The 23,437-nt window shown below is 35.1% G+C and overlaps 1 protein-coding gene across 1 annotated transcript in view; it reads right to left on the bottom strand.

Moving 5' to 3' along the window:
* The window catches only part of ARHGAP15 (Rho GTPase activating protein 15), a 609,081-nt gene that overhangs the window by 246,726 nt on the left and 338,918 nt on the right, over nt 1-23,437 (bottom strand). Inside the window, exon 9 of the mRNA XM_054562678.1 lies at nt 10,944-11,066. Coding sequence (XP_054418653.1) covers nt 10,944-11,066 — 123 coding nt within the window. The remainder of the gene's footprint in view (nt 1-10,943; nt 11,067-23,437) is intronic.

The following is a 23,437-nucleotide window of genomic DNA, read 5'->3' as shown; positions in this document are numbered from 1 at the left end:
AAACAGTATGTTTGAGGGAAAACTGGTCAGTCTTCTGATTTGTGAATAATATTTTAAAATGAAAATAAAAGGGATGGTGGAATGTGCCTTTTGTGAATAAGAATCTAGAAACTATTTTAATAGTTGCTTTTTATAAGAAAACTCTTTCAACCATATGTTCCGGATCTTGGAGCACAGTCCCTATTTCAAATATTATGTCATTGTCAGGCCATGTGTCTCAATTTTGTGTTTGGAAAATATGGTTACTTGAAATACCTCTTTTCCTCCCCGGAATGACTCCATGACAGGGTTGTTGCCTCCCATAGAGAAAAAGAAGACAATGAAGAAGGAGGAGTATTCCAACAAGATCAAGGCCATCATCACTTCAATCAAATCATTTCCAAATTTCGGGGGCTGGGGGCCCTGGGCCAGGGGATTGTAGGGTGTTTATGACATATAGCTGCCTATTCCCAGAACTCTTTTATGTACTTTTATTTTATCTTCAAAAAGAAATAACATATTAAAGGGAAATATCTAAGGAAGAATAATGCTACATAAAGTTTATGTTTTCAGATCTGTTGCCCCAGAAAATGCTTTGATAAAACACACTTACAGCAATATAGTCAATTTCAAAGAAACATTGGGAGCTATACCTCTCCACAATGCAATTTAACTGACACTAACAGACCACCAATTATGATTATCCAAATTCTGAGATGGCCTTATGCCTCCTTCCTGCAGAGAAAAATAGAAGTGCTAGTATAGCACTTTTGCAACAAGGAGTTATTTTTACTGATGACTTAATTTTACAGAGGCTGGTAAAATTTCAATGTCGCTAATCATGTAGAATGACAAGGCAAAAGGGGGAATTTTTTTATATTGAACAAAATTTGTTCCCCCAAATAAAATTATATATTTCCTTTTGTCTTTATGTTGAGAATTTGCAAAATAAAATTGATCTGCAATAGACTTTAATTTGAAGGGAAATATTTGTAAGCCAAACTTTCAGTGATGCTAAAGGAAAGAAAAGAGTGCTATCTTAATCTTAGGATATGTCAAAATGAATTGTCGATATTAATGCGTCCTGTGCTTGTAGCAATTCATGCGTCTGGCTGAATGTGGACCCTGATGAGGAGATACGGGTTGTGAGAGCTCTGATATGTATTATATTTAAGACACATTCAATGTACACAGAACGTGGACTCTGAAATCCCAATCATAGCATGAGTGAAAAAGGAGTGGGACCTCTTTTCTCAAGTGCTATGAAAAATTCAATTCATCTCACTGCACAGGAAGCATTTATTCATTCATTTGGTTGGATTCTCCATCTCAGGTCAGAATGAAATTCTGTTTCCCTTCCCTCAATTATCCACCTTATGACAAATGAAATCACCAGCGAGCTAGCACTTGGTGTAAGCAGTGGTATTGCAAAAACTTCAAAGGATAAAGTGAAGAGCCAGCACCAGCTTTGGGTACCATTCATTGGGCCTACAGAGGCCCTGAAAGGCTAACAAAAACTAAGCTGAAGAATCTCCCATTGCCTGTGAAGCTGGGTTCAGGGTTCACAAGGGAAATATGTGGCAGGAGAAGGCAGATCTAATGGAGAGCAGCAGGGTATCAGTAATAAATGCTAACCTTTAAAAAGGGGAGGTTCTTGTGAACACTGATGAGGGCCCTGTATGTCTTTCTTCTCTTTGGGTGGTGTCATGGAAGAAAGATTTAGGATGTGATTAGAAGATTGAAACGGTATGGACCACCTCTCCAGAGGCAGCAGCCCCCTGACACAAGAAGGAAATACCGTGTTAGCATGACTTGTGGTCATCTGCAACTAGTTGAGGATACACCTGAGACAGCTTGTAAATCTTGGCTGGTGCAATGTCAGGGATGGAAGGAGAGGTTTTGTATCTTTTCTACAATCTATGCCCACATGCAATTTGAGTTCAAGCACAGGATATGCTTAAAACATGGTATAGATTCATGTATGAAGCAAACCTGTCTTTACTGGTTACTGTTTCTTACTGGAGTTCATGCCCTATTACTTCTTATTTTATAGAAACTTGTCAGTCCTGAAACTGGAAGGCTAAGACAGTATCTCAAACTGGCACCAGGATTAGACTAACTGTGTAGGGTATGCCAAAAACTCTGGTAAATCTTTTAAGGATAGATAATCCATGAAATGAATAAAATTAGTATCTTCTGCCAGGGTAAGATTTAATATGGGGTTTAAGGTCATTGGCTAAAAATAAAACGCCAGCATGCTGGTTATGAATCAGTTGGGTCTTATCCAACCTATATTCCCAGCATTTAGCATGGCTATTACCTGGCATCCAGTCAGTTGTAGGGCTAAAGGCTGATATTGTTGGGCATTTTATTTTAGTTAAAAAAGGAGAAAGATCTTGAGACCTTGACTCAAAGGGAAAGAAATATAATTTAAAGGAAGAAAAAAAGGAGAATTATTACTATTGATATTTGCAAATACACAAAATGCTGTGGGTTATACCAGGAAATTATTGGTAAAATAATTTTTTAGATACTGATAATCAAGTATTTATAAGTCACTATCTCAAACATTATTAATTCTAACTAATGCCTGTACAAAAATTCTGTTTCCATAGGAAAGTAACTTCTTGAACCACAGGGAAATCAATCTGTGATTCTGGCCTATTCTTTCTCCTCTTATCTAATTTACTTTCATTTCTGGACCTTATTTTTCTCTTGCTTCTCAAAAGTTATTCTGCTCTCAGTATCTCACAAGACCTGGATCATTTCCTCCCTGTATAACAGGCTTTTAAAAGACGTGGACTTAACCTGCTACTCAGGTGCACTTTTTACTTAACATTTGCCATCTTTCACAGTGACCTGTATTTTATTATTGAACAAAAACTAGCTATGTGGTATTCTATTACCAACACATTTGTTCCCAAGAGCCTTTAAATATCAGAAAGTGCCTGGGAACTATAAACGCAAGGGAACCAGGAAGCTTATAGGCCAAGATAAAGAAGCTTAAGGTTGGCTATTAATTTTGGCTAATATTAAATCATGACATAGCTCACTCGTAAGGATCACAGTTCAATTATGAACCATATAAAAGTTTAAAGGAAAGAAGATTTACGCGATATTTTTAAGCACATTAGTGCATATTGTGGAAGTTGTAAGAGCATTTCAGGACCAAGCAATGATAGACCCATGCCCCAGTACATAAATTCAAATACAATTATTCTCAGACTAACACTGATCAAGTGGCAAAGTTGGAGCGTATCTTTACTCAAAGGTATGTTGCAGTATTGCTCATATATTTTTTTGCTTAAATTAATAATGTGATAGGTCACTTACTCTGTTAAATATCAGTTCTAACAAATTATTTAAAAATACTTTCCTCTTAGCTCAATGATTTTGCTATTCATAAACAAAATTTAGGGATGATAACTTGTACCAGCAATTTAAATGGCAAATATTTCTTTACTTCACAATACAATTGACATATTTTACAAAAGTACTATAATTTCAAAGACATTATTTTCTCATAGGACAGAAACCTTAAACAATTCGTTGTATCTGTGTTGGTAATGACTTGAATGTTCCAGCAATTAGATGACACTATGTAAGTGGGTACAACTAGGAAATAAAATGAGCTCACTCTCATTTATGTATAAAAAGTACCATGATAAAAATTACCAAAAAGATAAATATGAGCCAACCACAGATTATATTTATACTTCCCTTGAAGTAAGCAAATTACTTCTGCCTCTACTTGTCACTTACTTGGACTAATTTCTCAATCTTTAAAGGAATACTTGGGAGAATAGTTTTATGGAGCCATGATGGTCACTACTTGTTCCATAAATCTAAGTAGCAAAAGAAATAAGAGGGAAATAAAGAAAGGCAAGGGATATTTTTAAAAAGAAGGAAAAGATGGACGGAGAGAAGAAAGGAAGGAAGGAAGGATGGGAGGGAAAAATGAAGTTGAATGATTAAGATAAGTTGGGCTTGTTAGTTAAGTTAATTCATTAGATTCCACATATGAGTGAAATCATATAGTATTTGCCTTTCTCTGACTGGCTTAGTTCACTTAGCATAATGTTCTCACGTCCATCCATACTGCCAGAAAGGGTAAAATTATTCTTTTTTTATGGCTGGGTAGTATTTTATTGTGCAATCATACCATAGCTCTTTTATCCACTCATCCATTGATAGACACCTGGGCTATGTCCAAATGTTGACTTCTGTAAATAGTGCTACAATAAACACAGGGGTGCATATATTCTTTTAAATTAGTGTTTTGGGTTTCTTCAGATAAATTCCCGGCAGTGGAATTACTGGGCCGTAAGGCAGTAGTTTCATTTTTAATGTTTGAGGTAGCTCCACACTGCTTTCCACAGTGGCTGCACCGGTCTGCATTCCCACCAACACTGCAGAAGGGTTCCCTTTTCTCTACATCCTTGCCAGCACTTGTTGTGTGTTGGTTTATTGATGATAGCAAAATAGAATCAGACTCATAGAGAACAGGCTGACAACTCTGGGGGACAGATTTGGTGGTGGAGGGATCAAGCAAAAAATAAAAAGAAATCCTGGACGTGGATAATAGCGTGGTGATTGTGGTGGGGCAGAGGAGGGTGGGAGTGGGAGAGGGCATAAGCAGAATAAATGGTAATGGAAAAAATACAATAAAAAATAAACTGTTACAATTTTTAAAAAAGAGATAAACTGGGCATTGTGCAAGTTTCTTTTCATATATGGTTTCATTTAAGTTTCACAATGTAAATTTTATAAATGAAAAAGTCAATAACCAAATATTAACTTACGTAACTTGGAAAGTGGCAGAATCTAGATTTTACCCCGGTTTAGTCAACTTCTAAAGCTGCTGTATTTTTAAATACATTCAGTTCTCTTAATTGTAAAATGAAGTTGAAAATTTTCTGTTATAATAATTCTATGAAAATTGATTCAGCTAATCAAGAATATATAAGTCATTCTGTATCTTTTAGAAACATTTGATGTTTGAGGCAGGTGTGAGTCTCTAAATATCACCCTACAGCAAAAACATATCATCAACAAGTTCTACCTATGGATACAAAGCTTTCATTAGTCTTTGTGCAGCCTCATTATGTAATAAGAGTGGACAATCATTGTTTGCCAGACATTTGAGTCATTAATGTGACAGAAACAAAATGAGACAAATACATGAAAGAAAGGAACCTACATGAAAATGATTCAAAGAACGGAAAAGAATATTTTAAACTAAAAATAAAAAAGTTCAAAATGACAACAAATTTTATCTATCTTTTATAAAGTTACAAAAGGTATAACTTATTTTTTAATTTTCTCACTTATTCAATTAATTGATATTTATTGAGTGCAAAGTGCCATTCTCATTGTTAGAGTATGGCAAACAAAGTTTTTGCCATTGTGGCATGTGGCAAAGTGAAATATGCAAAAAAAAAAAAAGAATAGGGAATACGGAAGGCAACTAAAAATTGGAAATAAATTGCTAAAGTTAAAATAAATTTATATGTAAACAGGAAGATAAAACAGACTTCTGTCAACATATGAGAAATATCAATTCTGATGATCTAATAGATCATAAATAACACGCCCCCAAAGAAAAAAGGAAACAAAATTGATGGAATAAACATCAATATCATAAAAAATTTCAGAGCTGAAGAGAATCACAATTCTTCAAGTTAAATATCAAGTATAATAAATTCTTCAAACTCTTCCCACTTTTATCTGATTATAGCATCTCAAATAAAGACAAAAATCCCAAGGATTCTGCAAGTAAAATAATCAAAGTAACAGAAATAAAAAATGGAACCTGTAACTCTATATTCTAAAGGCAGTGGAATTTTATGCCCAACTAAACTATTATTTGTGGGGGATACTGAAGATATTTTTAGACATTCAAGTTCTAAATGAGTTACCAGAGCTGTTACACAATAATAAAAGAATTTAAAGCAATAAAGACAAGGCACGTGATTCAGATGACAGTGAATACAAGTCAAAAAATCAGTGAAAGGAAGTCACAGTGTGATAAAGGTGAAGCCTGGAAAACAACCAATTCAAATTAGTGTTAAGATGGTGGAAGGACTTAAAAAGGCATTCCAAGGACTAGAATATGTAGACTGTTTAATTGAGATAATTAAACTCTTAATGATATAAAGGCCCAGAAAGCAATACAAATTTTAAACTGTGGGGAAAAAGTCTATATAAGAAATTCACAAACAATATATCAAACTAAAGTATGGCATGATTGTAAGTAAATGATGAAGCACAAGCCTCAAAAATAAGAACATAATTTATGTAGCACATAAGGCACAACATTGGACCCATGGATATATTAATCCAATTTGGAACATGGCCAAAGATAGCATATTATTTATATGATCAATATAAAGTGTATGCTGTTGAATAATTTTTTCACACTTAGATGCAAAATAAGGGGTTAATGAAAGGCTTGATTGTGCTTCTGAAACAGTATAAACACACTAGTATAACTCTCAAATGTAAAAGAAAGGAGAATCTTTTTCACCATGATCAAGGGCGTCACTCTGAGAGCCACCGAGGTCACGGTACTGTAAGAACAGAGAAGGCAGTCTGGTCCTTGGCTTTGTAGTAAACAACCGTATAGAACCGTAATTTTATGAATGCTGTGTTTTTAATTTTTAACCTTTAGAATTAACTATAAATAAGTTATACTTAGAGAAATAAGTGAACTAATACAAATTTTCATGATGTAGAAGTACAGATCACAATAGCAAAGGCAGAGGAGATGAGAGAGGAAGAAGGCAATAAATTTCTCATCATATCAAAGGAAGCATTAAGTCTCAATCTTCTGTGGTTAATGGGACAATAAATAGAGATTTAAGTATTTTGAATGTTTAAGAGAAAGCAGCTGTATTTAAGCATGAGTATTTGGGGAGGAAAAGGGCCAGGTAGATGAGGTCTCATTTAACTGAGATGAATTCATGCCTATTGTAAAACAAACAACCAACCAGAAAAATACTGAGGTAATATCTAAGCTTTAAAAATCAAGACACGATGACATTAAAAAGTAAGGAAAGTATTGACAAAAGTACACTAACCTATACCCCAAATAACAGTAACATAAAATACGGCAGCAACCACCAGAAGAACTATAAATAGGAGCACTTCCAAGTGGTGCCCTGTAAGGAGCAAAACTGGGACGAAGCAGGAAAGCACTCTCTTGTATCAGGTCCTGCAGACATAGTTAATCTTTAAACAGGTGGTTTTCTTTGTAATATACTGATTAAAAAATAGAAGTAATCCAGCATTGCTTTCAGTTTCTACTAATACCATCCAATATGGTTTTGCCTGTATTAAGATGAAAGAAACCACTTTCTGAACATACAATTCTAACTTAATCACTTGATATAAGGAAATACTAGTTGCTCCTAAAAACATCAAACAATTGTTATCTTTTCTAAAAATTGTGTGTCCAAGTGTTTTCTGTTCTTGGATGTCAATGATGTTACTTGAAAAATTACATAAAGTAGTTTGGCTGATACTAAAGGGTTATTACTTCAGTTTCAAAAGCAAATAGAGGGTATGTACAAACACACCTACCACCCCAAAATGTGCTCTCTCGCCTATAATTTACATATGAAACTGATTAGAGTTTTATTTCCAATGAAAGGATCAATACAATAAACTCATGCATTCAAAAAGCTCTCAGTGGTTGGGGGTTCGGGGGGGAAGGTGGAGGGATTGAGGAAAAAAGAAAAAAGAAAAACTCATGGACATGGACGACTGTGTGGAGATTGTGAGCAGAAGGGTGTGGGGAAGTGGAGGAGGGTGAAAGTGGGATAAGTGATGCTGGAAGGAGATTTGACTCGGGGTGGTAAACACACAATACAATATGCAGACGATATGCTGTAGAACTGTGCTTCTGAAACCTGTATAATTTTGTTAACCTATGTCACTCCAATAAATTCAATAAAAAGGAAAAATGGAGAATTAAAAAGCGCTCACCATTCCCCTCTTGCCAAATGTGAAAGTAGTTGGAGAAATTGAAGGCTTTTCAGAAGCTACCACTAAAATGGCACAATGAATGCTACACTCAACTTGGACTATTAAGATTCCGTTCCATTGGGTGATCGTTCAGAATTATCCGCCAGCTCGTTTTTGGCCTCACAATGCACCCTTCTCATCAGTCATATTAAAGGAATTAGAAAATGTAACCATATCAAGTGATTAGTTCCAAATCTAGATTTAAGCCAATGAAATCACATATTAGTCAGGTCTCCATGAGTACAAAAAAAAGTTTTGAAGAAAGGGTTTATGACTCAGTGTAGACTACATGATATTAGGACAATTTCTTTTTTCACTTTTATGGTAGGCATCATAAAGTTAATAAAGTATAGCTCTCCCTGATCCACAGTGGGTGCTCAGTAAAGACTGGGTGAATTCAAAGCAAGGCCTCTCAACTTTCTAGTACCATTACCTGAAAGATTAAACACTGGAAAGTGTTTGTGGTCCTCTATACTGTAAAACCCAAACTACAATGCAGAGCTTCCTGGACCTTGATAATGAAGGTCTGTATTCCAGACCTGAAAGATTAGACCATTTAAAGAATTTGATCCACAATCTTTGAACAAACGCACTCCAGAAAAATTTAAAAAGTTATTACACCTTTTTCTTCCTAAATAATTTTCCTTGAAAGAGTTAAGTCATGTAACTTAGAGAAATTAACCATTTAACAATCATCATTAACTTATTTTATGATTTTTTATAACCTTTCAAAAACCCTTATTTCATTGCTTTTTCAAAGTCTTTGCCTTAGATATGCTAAGAAAATAAACTTAAAGTGCTCAATTTTACTGGGCCTGTAGCTTTAAAAATTGGTTTAATGCTTTTTACTTAGTTAAAAAAAAATCTCAGTAAAAGCCTTTAAAAAATTCACAGTTAAAATTGAAACTAACCCAAGAAGTGACTATATTTGCATAACGATCTGTATTTGGAATAAAATTCCACTGAAGACAACAATGGCAGCTTATCAAATCAGAATTTCACAAAGATTTTCCATAGCCCTACTAATGAATACTGACTCATTGGCCAGCTACAGTGAGAATTTAATGGCGCTCTGAGATAGGAAGTGTGCAGGGCAGAGTGTGTTCAGTGGTTCCATTGCATCAGTATGAAGACTGCACAATGCATGCGGCTCTTCTGCTGCTTTCTGAGACCAGTTCTAGAGTACTACAGTTACTAATTGTTACTAATTCTTTAGCATTTTGATTGGGCCAGAACATGCCACTGTATTAAAAGATATTTCATCTTGCCAGCATCATAAAAATTTTAGACTTTATGTCAGATTGAGATTGTTTGGGCTAATAAACTGGTTTTATTTTATTTTTTTTCAAGATGATGAGAGGTAACCTGTGACTGAATCCTAAGAAAATGATGATCTATGGGATGAATTCTAAGGTAGAGATGAAGATAGTAGTACGTTATTATATATAATTGAATTTGTAGAGGATCAAATACTGCCTGAGGCACTGGAAAGAACATTTTCAGTGATTAAAACTCTGGGATGGAATGCTTCAGAGTATGTGCTATTTCTACCCCCAAATGCTTCTATTCCAAGAATTTCTCAGCCTGCTAGTCATATCCGTGCACATGCTTCATAAAATTTCACCTTTCAGGATTGGTTCAGAAAGCAAATGATCCTTGTGATATGTTCACCTGTTTCAAAATGGACTGGAATTAATATGTCACGTATTGTAAACTATTTAAATAATTCTCATATTAAGTATTGCTAAAAATATGAACATTTTGCCCTTTTCCTGAGAAATTTTTATATAGTAAATCACCTTTTGACTTCTATAAGAATCAGTCTTTCAACTTTGTCCTCAGAGTTTGTTTCAAGAGTTTATTTTACCCATTTTCTAAGTTTTTCTTATATTTAATTTTCAAAACAAATTAATAAGTTAGAAAATCTGAAAAACAGGGAGAATAATGGATGTGACACATTTTTTCTTGGTCAGGAAAATACATTTTTGCTGTGTGATCTATAAAATAATTTCTAGCTATCAAAATCTGTATCACTGGTTTGATCTATCTATCCATCCTTTCATATATCTGTCATACTAACAGTGGTATCAACAATAATAAATAATAACAATATTAATAACAGTGAATGTTTATTGAATACTTGTGTTCCAGAAACTCTGTTAAATGCTTTATGTAAATTATCTCATGTATTTCTCTCAATGGTGGGTATAAATATTCCCATTTAACAGTAGAAATATCCAAGGCTCAGAGAGATCATAACTTGCTCAATGTCATTACAAATTGGTGGTAGAACAAAGGTCCGATTTCCAATTAGCGTGATGCCAGAGTCTACGTTATTCTATTCTGGTGGCTAGCTTGCTCTAGGATATTTTATTCTCTACTGTAGGTATATTTACAAAAGTATCTGCTTATTTAAATTAATTTGAACTCTCAGTCTTCCAGTTTTCAAATTCCCACCACATTTTCATGATGCTAGTTTGTACTTGGACTTCCATCCTAGCACTTCTCCCTTGCATTTACTTTAGACTATGACTAGGGTGATCAGATAACTTATCATCCAAAGCAGGACATGCCTGAGAGTGGAAAGGGCTGCTGTTATTAAGTATGCTGGGGCAATAGGTATACACTGGGATTGTCCAGTCATACGGAGTCATGGAATCATTCTGATGTGCCGCCAAGATACCCCTTCTCCATTACTGGTGCAGCGCTCAGATCCTCTGAGGGCAAAACTGAGTAGTTTTTTTTTTGCAGCAATCCTATTTTGTATCCTTTATTTATTCTGGACAATTTTTTTTCTCTTATAGAGCAGAACATTTAATAAGTAACCACAAAAGAGATAAAATATTCCTAATATTTCTTTAGATCTGAAGAAATCTGCTATGGACACAGAGTCACATTCATTTAACACTGTTACAGTAAAAGTACAAAATGTTCTGTACCTTTAATAAGTCCTTTTTCTTGTAGACTTTTCAGGGAAGGTCTTCGGGTAATAAACTTCTTTAATCTGCTTTTAACTCGTTTTTTGTCGCTTGTATCAGAAGCACTATGATGCAGTCTGAACACTGGAGATTAAAAAAGAAAAACAAGTTAGAGGCTTTCAGTAAATTTCTCCTTTATGATTATTACTTTATGCTAATATGAATAGAAAACAGTAGTTATGGAACAACTCCCTGAATTAATGGCTTAAGCCCTTCTGCTTAGACAGGGCATATGAGTTAAAATTTGCCTATCTGAAAGTGTTAGCTCTGCTGCAACATGAATGTGCAATGAGAACATGGTTAGCTTCATATAGTCACATTTTATTTTTATTTTTATTCCCTGGTAGTTAATATGATAACCTTTTCTGGACAATTCTACCTCTCAATATCTATACACAAAATTATCTTCAAATAAAAACTCATCTAAACAAGGGGGAAATGCTTTAGAGTTGCCAGTTTTAACTAATTATTATTACATGTTGTCTGTAGGTAATTCAGGTATTTTCAAAGGTCCTGATAGTCAAAATAATTTTTTCAATTTTCTTCTTCTTCTTTTTTTAATGTTAGCCCAAAGTGATTTCTTTTTCTGAAGCAGATATTTCTTATTCTTCTTATTGAGGTCAAAATTACCACCAGTTACACGGGAAATTCTGAAACATAAAGTGGTCTCAAACTTTTTCCATGTCTTCAGCAGTTCCCTATCCTCAACTTCCTCTCCTCACCTTTAACTTCAAAATGAGGTGTGTGTCAAATTCATTCCTGAACAAATATTTGCTGAATGTCTACTGATCATCAGACCCAGTGCTAAAGGCTATGAATTCAGTGATTCACCCGACACTTAAGGTCTGGACCTTCGTTAAGCATAGAGTCTAAATATATTTAAGGTATCTTATTATGAGTGTTAAGTGTTTATTATCTTTATCAGATAAGATAAGATAGATATTAACTGGTCTCTCTACTGCCTTAACCCAATTATTGACATAATGTGAGGTTTTGGGGTACTTTATTAGGCATACAAAAACCTCTTTTCTTCTCATATTATACTTTAGAAAAAGCCAATTATTCACTTGGGTTAATAATAATATGTGTACCTAAAGTGCATTGAAAACTTACTGTGTGTTTGGTACTCTCCAAGGAAGCTAACATGATATAACTTTATTCTACTGTGGTGTAAGCTTCATGTGAGTGGGGGTTTTTATCTACTTTTATAAATGCTTTCCACTAATGTGTCCCTAATATTTCAAATATTGTTTAGCATATAGCAATGTTCAGCCAACATTTATTGAATTGATTCTCACAATCACCTTTTGAAATGTGTAAAATAATTCTACATATTTTAGAGATGAAGCTGAGGCAAAGAGGATAAGTAACTTGTCCAAGGTCAAGTCTGGATATGGGATCAGTTTTACGGAATTTTCATCTGGTATTCTAATTTACTGGAGTATTCGTGAAAGAATGGAAGGGGAAAGGAAATAAATATATCTGGAGCTCAGTTACTCATTTAAAATTGAAAGGTTTCAATCAAATATATTTTTTAAATAGTTATTGGGTGAAAAACATTTTGCCAACTTCTACTTGTAAGGAAGCTAGATTTGAGCCATCCTATCCCCTCTTGATGAACTCAGGCAGAGAGAGAGAGAGAGAGAGAGAGAGAGAGGCTGCAGGGGGCACTTAGGAGGAAGATGGACCTCGAAAAAAATAAATTGCCTGAAATTAGAGGATTTGAAGTCAAATGTTCCTAATGGGGTCTCAAAGGAACCCACAAAATTGCCTAAGGGAGACTGTCTGCTTTTAAAAAGTCTGACCAAAACTAGACCACCTTGTTACACCATACACAAGAATAAACTCAAAATAGATTAGACTCAACTGTTAGACTTGAAACCATAAAAATCCTAGAAGAAAACATAGGCAGTAAAATCTGGACATTTCTTGTAGCAATATTTTTTCTGATATATCTCCTCGGGCAGGGGAAACAAGAAAAAAATAAACAAATGGGACCACATCAAACTAAAAAGTTTTGGCACAGCAAAAGAAACCATTAACAAAATGAAAAGGCAATCCACAGACTGGGAGAAATATTCACCAATGATATATCTGAAGGGGTTAACAACCAAAATTTACAAAAATACTTGTAAAACTCAACACCAAAACAAAGAAACAATGCAATTCAAAAATGGGCAAAGGACCGGAATAGATACTTCTCCAAAGGGGGCATACAGATGGCCAACAGGCACATGAAAAGATGCGCAAAGTCACTAATCATCAGAAAAATGCCAATTAAAAGCACAAGGAGAAATCACCTCATACCTGTCAGAATGTCTATCATCAATAAATCAAGAAACAACAAGCGTTGGTGAGTATGTTGAGAAAAGAGAACCCTGGTGCCTTGTTGGAAGAATGTAGATTGGTGCAGTCACTGTAGAAAACAATATGGAGTTACCTTGAAAAATTAAAAATGGAACTGTTTTATGACCCAGTGATTCCACTTATGGGAGCATGTCCAAAGAAACCCCTATATGCACCCATGTGTTCATATCAGCATTATTTAAAATAGCTAAGATTTAGAAGCAGCCCCAGTTCCCACCAACAGATGAGTGGATAAAAAAGCTGTGGGACATTTACATAGTGGAATACTACTAGGCCATAAAAAGGAAGGGACTATTACCTTTTGCAACAGCATAAGTGGACCCAGAGAGTATTATGCTAAGTGAAATAAGTCAGTCAGAGGAAGACAAGTACTGTATGATTTCACTTATATGTAGAATATGATGAAAAAAATAAACAAACAAACAAAATAGAAACAGACTCATGGATCCAAAGAATAGACTGACAGCTGTCAGAAGGGAGTGAGACTGAGGGGCTGCGAGAAAAGGTGAAGGGAATAAGCAAAGAGAAAAAACTCATTGACACAGGCAACAGTATGGTGATTACCAGAGGGAAAGAGGGTTGGGGGGAGGTAGAAGTGGGTAAAGGAGAATAAGTGGTGATGGAAGGAGCTTGACTTGGGGTGGTGAACATATAACATAATATATAGCTAATATATTATGGAATTGTACATCTGAAACCCATATAACTTTATTAACCAATATAACCTCAATAAATTCAATAAAAATTAAGAAAAAGAAAAAGTCTGCCTGGCCTACAGTATGAGAAGCCTTATTATGACTGGTCAAATAAGGACACTTCTGCATCATTCTTTCCCTAGCTTTGACCGCAAAGTTGTCGCAAACTTGTGTTAGCAAGATGGGAAGTCAGGAGGAAGTCTAAGGCTGAGGAAAGAAAGGAAAACATTCTGCTCCCTTCCAGTTAGTTAAAGACTGGAATTTTAATTTTAAATTAAGTTAAAGTTTTGATTTTCACATGAGATTAGACACTATTAAATATTGAATTAAGACAATATTGCCAGTTAAAAGGATCGTAATATTTTATATTACTTTAAATCAGGGTACTTAACCTTGGCATTATTGACAGTTTAGGTCAGATGGGTTTTTTTTGCTTGTTTTTTTTTTTCTTTAAATAGGGCTGTCCTGTGCAGGAGGTGTAGAATGCTGAGGACCCTCCCGGGCCTCTACTCATGATATACCAGTAGCCCTCCTTAGTTGTGAACATTAAAAATGTCTCCAAACATTGTCAGATGTCACCTCGGGGGTGGAGAGAAGGGCAGATAATTGTTACCTGTTGAGAGTCACTGCCGTAAAATGAGGAGAAAAGTTCTAAGACCTGCTTAAGTTCTCATTTATTGGTAGTGCAAGGTCTGTTCACACACCAAGAAACTATAAGGAAACTAAAAAGTAAAAAGTAAAAAAATATTTTAATAATACCTCTCTATAAGATATCTCTCTGTAAGTATATATCATATATGTGATAGATAATTTATATGTATAGGTATTTGGTCTATCATATATTTGCTACCTATTTTTTAAGAGTTGGTTGTAAAAATACAACCACTATGGTCAATGGGTCTATCATGTGAAAAGCCTGGAAATCACTGTGTAGACAAGAGTTTCCAACTATTGTGCCTGGCAAAGTGACTATATAGGGCAAGAGTTATGGATGTTGCAAGGTTTCAGAACAAGCCACCCGAAGATGCGTTCAGCGGTATGCAGATTATTTTGAGCTAAAGGCAACCTAGACACTGCAGGTTCAAGAAAGATTTCTGCTTGCCCCTTAACTATCTAGAAGAATTTAAATTAGGAAGCTGGCCCATGATAAGAATTACCACCAGAAATAACTTTTCATGTACCTATGTAGCAGGGCAAACTAATAATTGGTAAATAGTTGTTCTCCTTGCAATTACCTTTTGAAGCCTCAAGGTGCCTTGTCTCATCCCTAGCTCAAAAAGTTTTAAACAGTATATATCAATTTCCCTTTTCATCCCTGAACCTGTCATGTATGTGGTGATGTGGGGTTTCTGATGCTCTTGAGTATGCAGGGTTCTCATACATTTATATATAATTAAAATTTAGTTATTTTCTCTTGCTAATGTGTGTGTCACGTCTACTGAATTGTACCAGCTGAAGGAACCTTGAGGGTAGAGGAAAATGCCTTTCTTCCCCTCAGCACTCAGGGTAACTGAGCAGGAAGCAAGGCAGCCTGAGCCCCTTGGTCAGTTGCCATTGGCTGTGAACAGTCTTATCTATTTACTCCAGTGGGCTATAAAAATGGTATCATTTTCTACATGTACCTGAACATGGTTTAAAAAGCACTGCTTTAGACCTGTGCTCTCCAATATGGTAGCCACTAGTCACTTGAAACGCAGCTTGCTCCATCGGATGAAATAATAATGCTTTAGATATTTTTTATTAAATAAGACATATTACTAAAATTAATATACTATTAAAACATTTGTTTTTACTTTTTAAAATGTGGCTACTAGAAGATCTTAAATTACACACATGCCTCATATTATATTTCTGGATAGTGTTGCTAGATGATAAAACAAATAAACACACACACATTGACAACCTACTACATGCATGGCAGTGCTGGATTTGACTGTTGTGGATAAAAATGCATATGGCCTCTGTAACTATAATACAGCATGAAAAGCAGCATAAAGTACAAGAGACTAAGGGATCTTAGTAGACCAATTGACCTCAGGTCATTTTGGAGAAATAACAAGTGCCAATAGCAACAATTCCTTCTACAGGATCGTGAATATCAGTCATTAACTGGTTCACAATTGTATGATGGGAAGAGTCACTCTGAGCACCTGAATGTAATGTGCTTATATGACATCCCATCAAGTTCCACCTGGGCCCAGTCATTACCATGACCACCAGTCATGCATGATCTGCTTCAACTGATTACTGTGTCAGTGGAACCCATGGGTCTGGGTTCTATATCGGAGGCTGAAGGACCACTACATCTTTCAGAAAAGAATCTGCCTCATAAGTTTGGCCTTAAGTCTACCTTTGAAATGATGTGGAATAATCATTACCAAAGGTGATATTTTCTATTTTTAGTCTCACCTCAAAATCTTTTCAGTGTCCATGACAGAATGCCAAAGAATACAGGGTTAAAGAAGTATTTTTTCTGCTGCTTTGGAACTAGTAAAAATGATGTGATTAGGAGGGACTTTGCAAATTAAAACACATGCACACAGTATAAGTGTGAGATTATGAAAATGAATATATAGTGATTTATACCATTATGGAACACCTTAGGTACTCTGGTAATAGTATTCTTAATTACAGATACACACACACACACACACACACACATACATAAATTTTTTTTTCAATAACAATATCTGGCTCTACATATGAGAAATGTATAAGGTATATTGGTTTTGGAACAAGGTATGGGAGGTGAATGGTAATGCAAATAAATACAATAAAAATGAACAATTGAAATAAAAAATAAAGATATAAAAATCAAAAAATATATATTTTCAAGTGTTTTATTTTGTTTCCCTCTCATACAGACAGAGAAATGAGCAGGAACTTGGATATCGTTACACAGTTTTGAACATAGCCAAACTCTCCAAAGTTGCCTCTAATGATGACTTTCCTGGAGACAGAGTAGATCTTCAGCTTCCATTTCCTGATGCCATAAATAATCACCCTCAGATGACAAGTCAAATTACAAGGTCTTTGCCATCATTCATTTCACTCATTTTGTTCTAAGGTGAGTTATATAGAAGTTAAAGTCAGCAGATGACTATAATATGAGTATATGATATACTTTTTATTAACAAAATAACTTGAAAGCACTACAATTACAAACTAAAAGTGTAAAAAACATGGGCATAAAGCAAAGCCCATCACTGGGTCCCTGTGAACAGCACTAAAAGTATTTGAATATTGTGGTTTACCATCTGAGTTTTAAAAGCCAAACTTATAAAATGGTTTACACTTTTCTATTGTCAAGGGACAAAAACTTGCCAAATTGTTCGTTTTAAGTAAAAACAACATAACCAATTAAGGAAAGCAAAATTTAAACACATGCCTATGATAATCAGGACATAGTTTGCTTCTGATTTCACTACTGATTTTAACAGAACAGTGTTCCTTCCATTTTCCCACAGCACCCAAGTGACCCCACACATACTTTTAGAAACTTGTAATCACACAGTGCAAATAAAAGGACACTTTACTGGAAAATACACAGTGTGGTACAATAATCCATCATTTATGAAAAATAGAATTCAGCTTTTTCTTTTTCCTCAGAGATTCAACTACTTTTTGAGGGTGAAGCTTACTGCAATTTAAAGATTTATGTTAAGCCAATGAGCAGTTTTTTCCATTCCCATTTAAACTTTTTATTGAAAAATGAAAAGAGACTAAAGAGATATGAGCTTAAATTCCAAAGCATTTAATCTGATTTACAGAAGAATCACCTCTATGAAAAATTAACCTGAATTGGATGAGCTTCCCAGGTATTCTAGAATTTACTTTATTTCTTTTATATTTTCCTCTCTTTTTCTTCCATTGATGGGTAATATTTTCTTTTAAATGCAAATAAATAGAATACTTTTTAAAGCCTGAGAATTGTGAGTAACAATGTGCAATATAAGTCTCCATACACACAGGCTAAAGTCATTAGATTTAAGCACCATTCATAACCATTTGAGAGATTTAATTGGTGCCAAAGAAGCTCACACTAGAGAATAGTTGGGATCTTGGGCTTTTTAAGATGATCTTTGATAAATATCACTACATATGAGAATAGGCATTAGCCCAACACAGTTTTATGCCTGACACAGCTATCATAGTGTTAAAACCACCTCTAGAGCTAGGATGTTTCTTGTAAAGGGTGCCCTTTGCTATATTTATTTTCCAACTTTAGTAACGGGAAGGGGAAGAAACAGAATTTGGATTATGAACGTCTACTACCATTCTATTAAGGGATGGGAATCACAAAAGAAAACCCTCAAATCTTCCAGAATCCAATGGTTTGGACGATATGACCCAGGATTATACATCTGCCAGAATTTTTCTTGCTGTAGAACTTATTTTGAAATATTCCCATTTTCTGCCAAACTGCTGTTCTCATGGTATTCCCATGTTACAATTACATGTTATTGTTATTATTTTTTTAAATTTGGAAATGCTGAGAAAGCCAACATTTCAGAAAGGTTACTAAAAGAAAGTACAGAAATGCTAACACAAACAACTTTCTAGGCTACTTGTCGCCTCCTTGTTGAATTTTTAACATAGGGGGCAACATCACGTGCAGACAGTTTTCTCAGCAGCTGAGAGAGAGCTCCCCACATTGCAAGTCTAGGAGGATGTTCAGAGCAAAGCTGACGACAGTTGCTCAGTGCAATCATCTTACCACACTGCAGTGTCCAGAGAAGGAGATCCAGAAAGAAATGACAAAATAAGGTTATATCAGGCTCTTAAGCCCCAGAGATTCCAAAACACACACAAACCATCACACGCATTACATAACAAAAGTACTGAATTGTCTCCACTCATATTTTCCAATGCGACCTTCTTGTATTCCAAATTACCCTGTTGTACCACTTTTTAAATTACTGAAATAAGAGCACCATGCCCAAAATTGATTGAAAAGAGAAATAAAGTTTATTAAATTTCTTTTCAACCTCCTGCCTGATTCTTTTCCAGGGTATACACGCCTGTGCTAATTCACGAGGCTGTAATAAATACTGTTTTGCCCTCTCCAGCATGTGGTTTTAGAGCTTGCAAAACTTTGCACATAACTCCCTGTGTCAGAGTGGGCAGAAAGGGTAAGATGGGGCTTAATGTACTGTTGGCCATTTAATACCTCTTTTCTTTTTTTCACATGCTCAATGTAATAGCAGTCATAATTTCAACCCCCAACTTGCAGCCTGAGAAACTAAGTTATTGAAACTTTAAGTGACTTAACTTGAAACACAAATCACGATTAAGTCTGGAAATAATTGCAAGAGGGAATGCAGGACATTTTAACAGCAGTGCTTTGTTTTAACCACTTAATTCCCACTTAGGCATTGTAGGAATACAAAATAAATAGTCAGCTTGAAACAGGAGGGTATAACCTACCCAATGATTCATATTTATTCCATCTACCCACTTAAAGAGAAGTGAGAACTCATACAATGAAAAATATTTACTTTTTAAATAGCCAAATCTAACCAATAATTAGCTGGCTGTTTATTGTCATGTCCCTGTTATTCAACCATATGGAAATTCCATGTGTGCTTTTCCAAGTGATATACATATGTATCCATGTGTTCTACCTCTAATGTATTCATGGCTATGATGTAAATCCTTCACTGTCTCTTTATGTATAGGCTTAATAATTTTATTTTGATGATAATATATCTTATGGTGTGCCTATACTGATAATGATTTCTATAGTGTGAATTGGTGTTTTGCTTACTCTTTTTATAGCATTTAGCATTGCTTTGAGTTGCTTAATGAATAACTTTCATGATGGCTATAATGATGACAATGATGAAGATGATGATGACTTCAATACTGTAGTAAAAATATTGAGAAATATCATAACAAATGTAATTTTTCTCCATTTGTAAGTTTGTTTTCTTTTTCTGAGCCAGGATTTAAAAAATATCTTTGCATCCAAAGTTATGGAAATACTACATATTCAGAAAAGAAAGAAAGAAAAATAGAAAATAAACCTAAATAGCAAAAAGCTGTGGTTTATACAGAAGCATCTGATGACAATATTTTTTCCTGAAACAGAATCAAATACAGTAGAAGATGTAGAATAAAGATCCAGATCATTAAGGCATCTTCTGTTGACTAGATATTTTATCTTGCCTTCTTATGACTTGATATTGTGTCAGTAAAATTTGTCACTTGAGAACTATTCCAAACTTTAATAAATTTGCTAATAAAGTAAATGATTATAGAGCTAAGGCAATAGCTTCTTTTGAAAATGAAATAACCAAAAAGAAAAAGAAAAAAAAATAACATGGGGCTTCAATGCTGACAGAGGATACCATGTAGTAGAAATATGTTTTCCATGAGGAAGTACCATATACTAAAAGAAGGGATGGGCTCTCTCCTAGTGATAGAAAACAGGCCACAGCCAAATCAAATGAAGAGATCTTATAGATTAATGGGCACATAAGTTTACAGAGAACAAAGTAAAAAGCAAAACAGTACAGTTGTGGGCATGATAATTACACCATAGAGGTAAAAGCATAGCAAGATTCTCAGCAATTAGCATTTAGATTTCTGTGAAAAAAAAGTCAGGTTGGAGAATGAAATAATATTCATATTTAAGGGCATGATTCAATGCTCTTAATGCTGATTTTTAATGCTGGTTTTACATACTGACTCAGATACTAGATTATGCTAAGCAGTGTTTGAGTTGGGTGGGCAGTATTTAAATTGTCCATAAACAGAGAGCACTACCACTACATACTGTGTGTATGTGTGTATTTGCCTGTACTTTTGTAAAAATGTGTGTACAGATATTGTATTCTAAGTTGTTATTGCATGGTTAATGACAACTTTGAATAATTTTCTGTAATCCCTAAATTCATAGCCTCATGTAAATTAAGAATATGCTACAGGTATCTTTGATTTTCAAACATAACATTTGAACATCCTCAGAAAAGTATACAAGCATCCCATTTAATCCTCCTAATCATTCAATGTGGTAAATTCTCTTATTGCTCTCCATTCTACAGATTAAAAATCTAAGCATCAGAGAGGTTAAGCCATGTAGCAAATAAGAGATAGAACCAGAAATCAAATGCAGGCTGTCAGATTTTGAGCACGTGGGAATTCCTAACCTGCCCCACTGCCTTCCTCTCCATTTGTTTGGCAATGCTGTCAAAGTTCTAAGGACATAGAGAGACACCACTGTAGTCAAGCACTTCAAACCTAAGGGCTTAAATCATCTGGTTTCCCTGAACACCTGACTGAAATAATTTTAAGTCTATCACTGTAGACCTAAAAGAGAAAACGAGCTGCCCTAGGTGAAATTAGTGAATCATAAGACAGCAATAGAATTAATGGCTGAATACTCTCCAGAGTGCCAGTCTGAAGAACTGAAGAAGGCGTCTGGGTCTCACGCAGCCATAACCACTATGAGCACAAATTGAACTCTTCTGCTACAGGGCAGAAAGCAAATACAAGAATCGCCTATCATGTTCCAGGTGGTTTTATGTAGCAAGAGGAGTGTGAATATAGAAGTAGAGAAGCAAGATGGGGACTAGGGCTCCCTTTTAGGCAAAAATGACTGGTGGCTTAGCCAGACCTCTCATTTTCTTAGTCCTTCTTCTTGACTCCTGTCTTCACGCAATCTTTTACAAAGCCAGACAGAGGCATACTTAGCCCACAATAGTATAAGCACATACATTCATGTTTATAAACCCCTTATCTCTTATCTCAGCTTAACTAGGAAATCACATTCTTCTCTATGTACAACCCCAGAGTCTGTCTATTTTATTTCTGGTTGCTTCATGGGAATAAGAGTTCAGGATCCCCGTTCAGGGGGAGGGTTAATAAGAATCGCTAAGCTATTACAACGACTAATGCTGTTCCTTTCAAAATATGTGTTCTCCTTTCTCATGCATTCAATCTCTCTTTTGGATGATATAGATTTTGGATTTTGAATTTCAAGTCTGTCATTTTTCAGTGGAAGAACCTTAGTCATGATTGTAACAATCAGTAAGTAAACAGTACAGGTGGTATGAAAAGAGCCTTCCTCACCCTCTGTCCCAGTGCCTCTGATTTTTTCAACATTTACTGGGTATTTCCAATATATCTGGCATTATTAGATTATGCCCTTAGTTGTCACATAAATTTCAATACATATTTATTTATATAAAAGTAAATACATATGAATCTATTAATATGTTAAAATTTTAATTGACTGATATTTGGCTTTCCGTTAAAACAAATACTTGTATACAATCCCAAGAGTTTACATGTTATTAATTTCTGCCAGGTAGAGTGTATTTCAAGACTTTGAACATGTGTTGAAATCATTGGGTTCTGAAGAACTATCCATTAAAGACTTTCTGAACTGTGACAATGGATATTGACAGTGCTTGTCAGACTAAACCACTATTGATTGGCTCACATCATGTGTATAGCAAAACCAATTTCTTTCAAGTGCTTCTTCCTAACTGAAATACATTATTGCAGCCTTCCGCTGTGTTTATTATAACACGCAAGCTCATTCCATGTAACACATCCAGCAAAAAGGCTTTACAGCAAGGGAAGCAGAAAACTGCAGCACAGAGAGAATTGAAGGCATTTAGCAATCCAGCAACCCAAATGCTCTTGTTCTGTAAGTTGCTATTTCTTTGGACAATATTGATCCCTTGCACAGAGCCTTGTTTTTATTTTACTATCCTTTTGAATATGGAAAATTCATGGACTAACAGAGCTTTGCTATTGTTTAATGACCCTGTGACACTAATGGTTTCCACCCCAGAACGAAACTATTTTAAGTACTTTGTGTATGTTTAAGTTGTGGGAAAGAAAGTGTTTATGTTGGGTCGCCGCTCTCCTGCCCACAAACATACAGTTACCCGCGCGCGCGCGCACACGCACACACACACACACACACACACACACACACAATGTGACTTTTCCCAAACTCCAGAATGCTTTCTCTGATGAGTGACTCAGGCCATCTTTGGCCATATGTATGCTACATATTGTACAGTTTTAGTATGAATTTGCAATGTGCCTTTCTTCCCAAGAGAGCACATTTCTTACTGAGAAAATACTCTTACATAACGAAAGCCGCTCCTATGAGTGGGAGCAATTCCAGATTTATTTATTTTTATTTGAAAATACTATTATTAAACAAAACCTAAAAACATAACTTCCACAAGTACTGACTGATCACAGATCATGCTTTCTGCAATGTACTAAGAGCGTTCCAGGGCCCAAAGTAACTTCAGTCCTAGTTTTTACCCTTTAAGAAGCTCATAGTTTACTATATGCAAATATCTGGGGAGAGCAGGGTATTCCTAAATTCCCGGGATAATTCTCAGGGTATTCCTAAATTGCTGCCCT

Source organism: Pteronotus mesoamericanus, unplaced genomic scaffold (assembly GCF_021234165.1).
Source record: "Pteronotus mesoamericanus isolate MK-2021 breed Mesoamerican mustached bat unplaced genomic scaffold, CSHL_Meso_final scaffold_651, whole genome shotgun sequence".
Lineage (NCBI taxonomy): Eukaryota > Metazoa > Chordata > Mammalia > Chiroptera > Mormoopidae > Pteronotus > Pteronotus mesoamericanus.
Note: the sequence above shows the minus strand (reverse complement) of the source record. Positions and strands in the feature narration are given on the sequence as shown.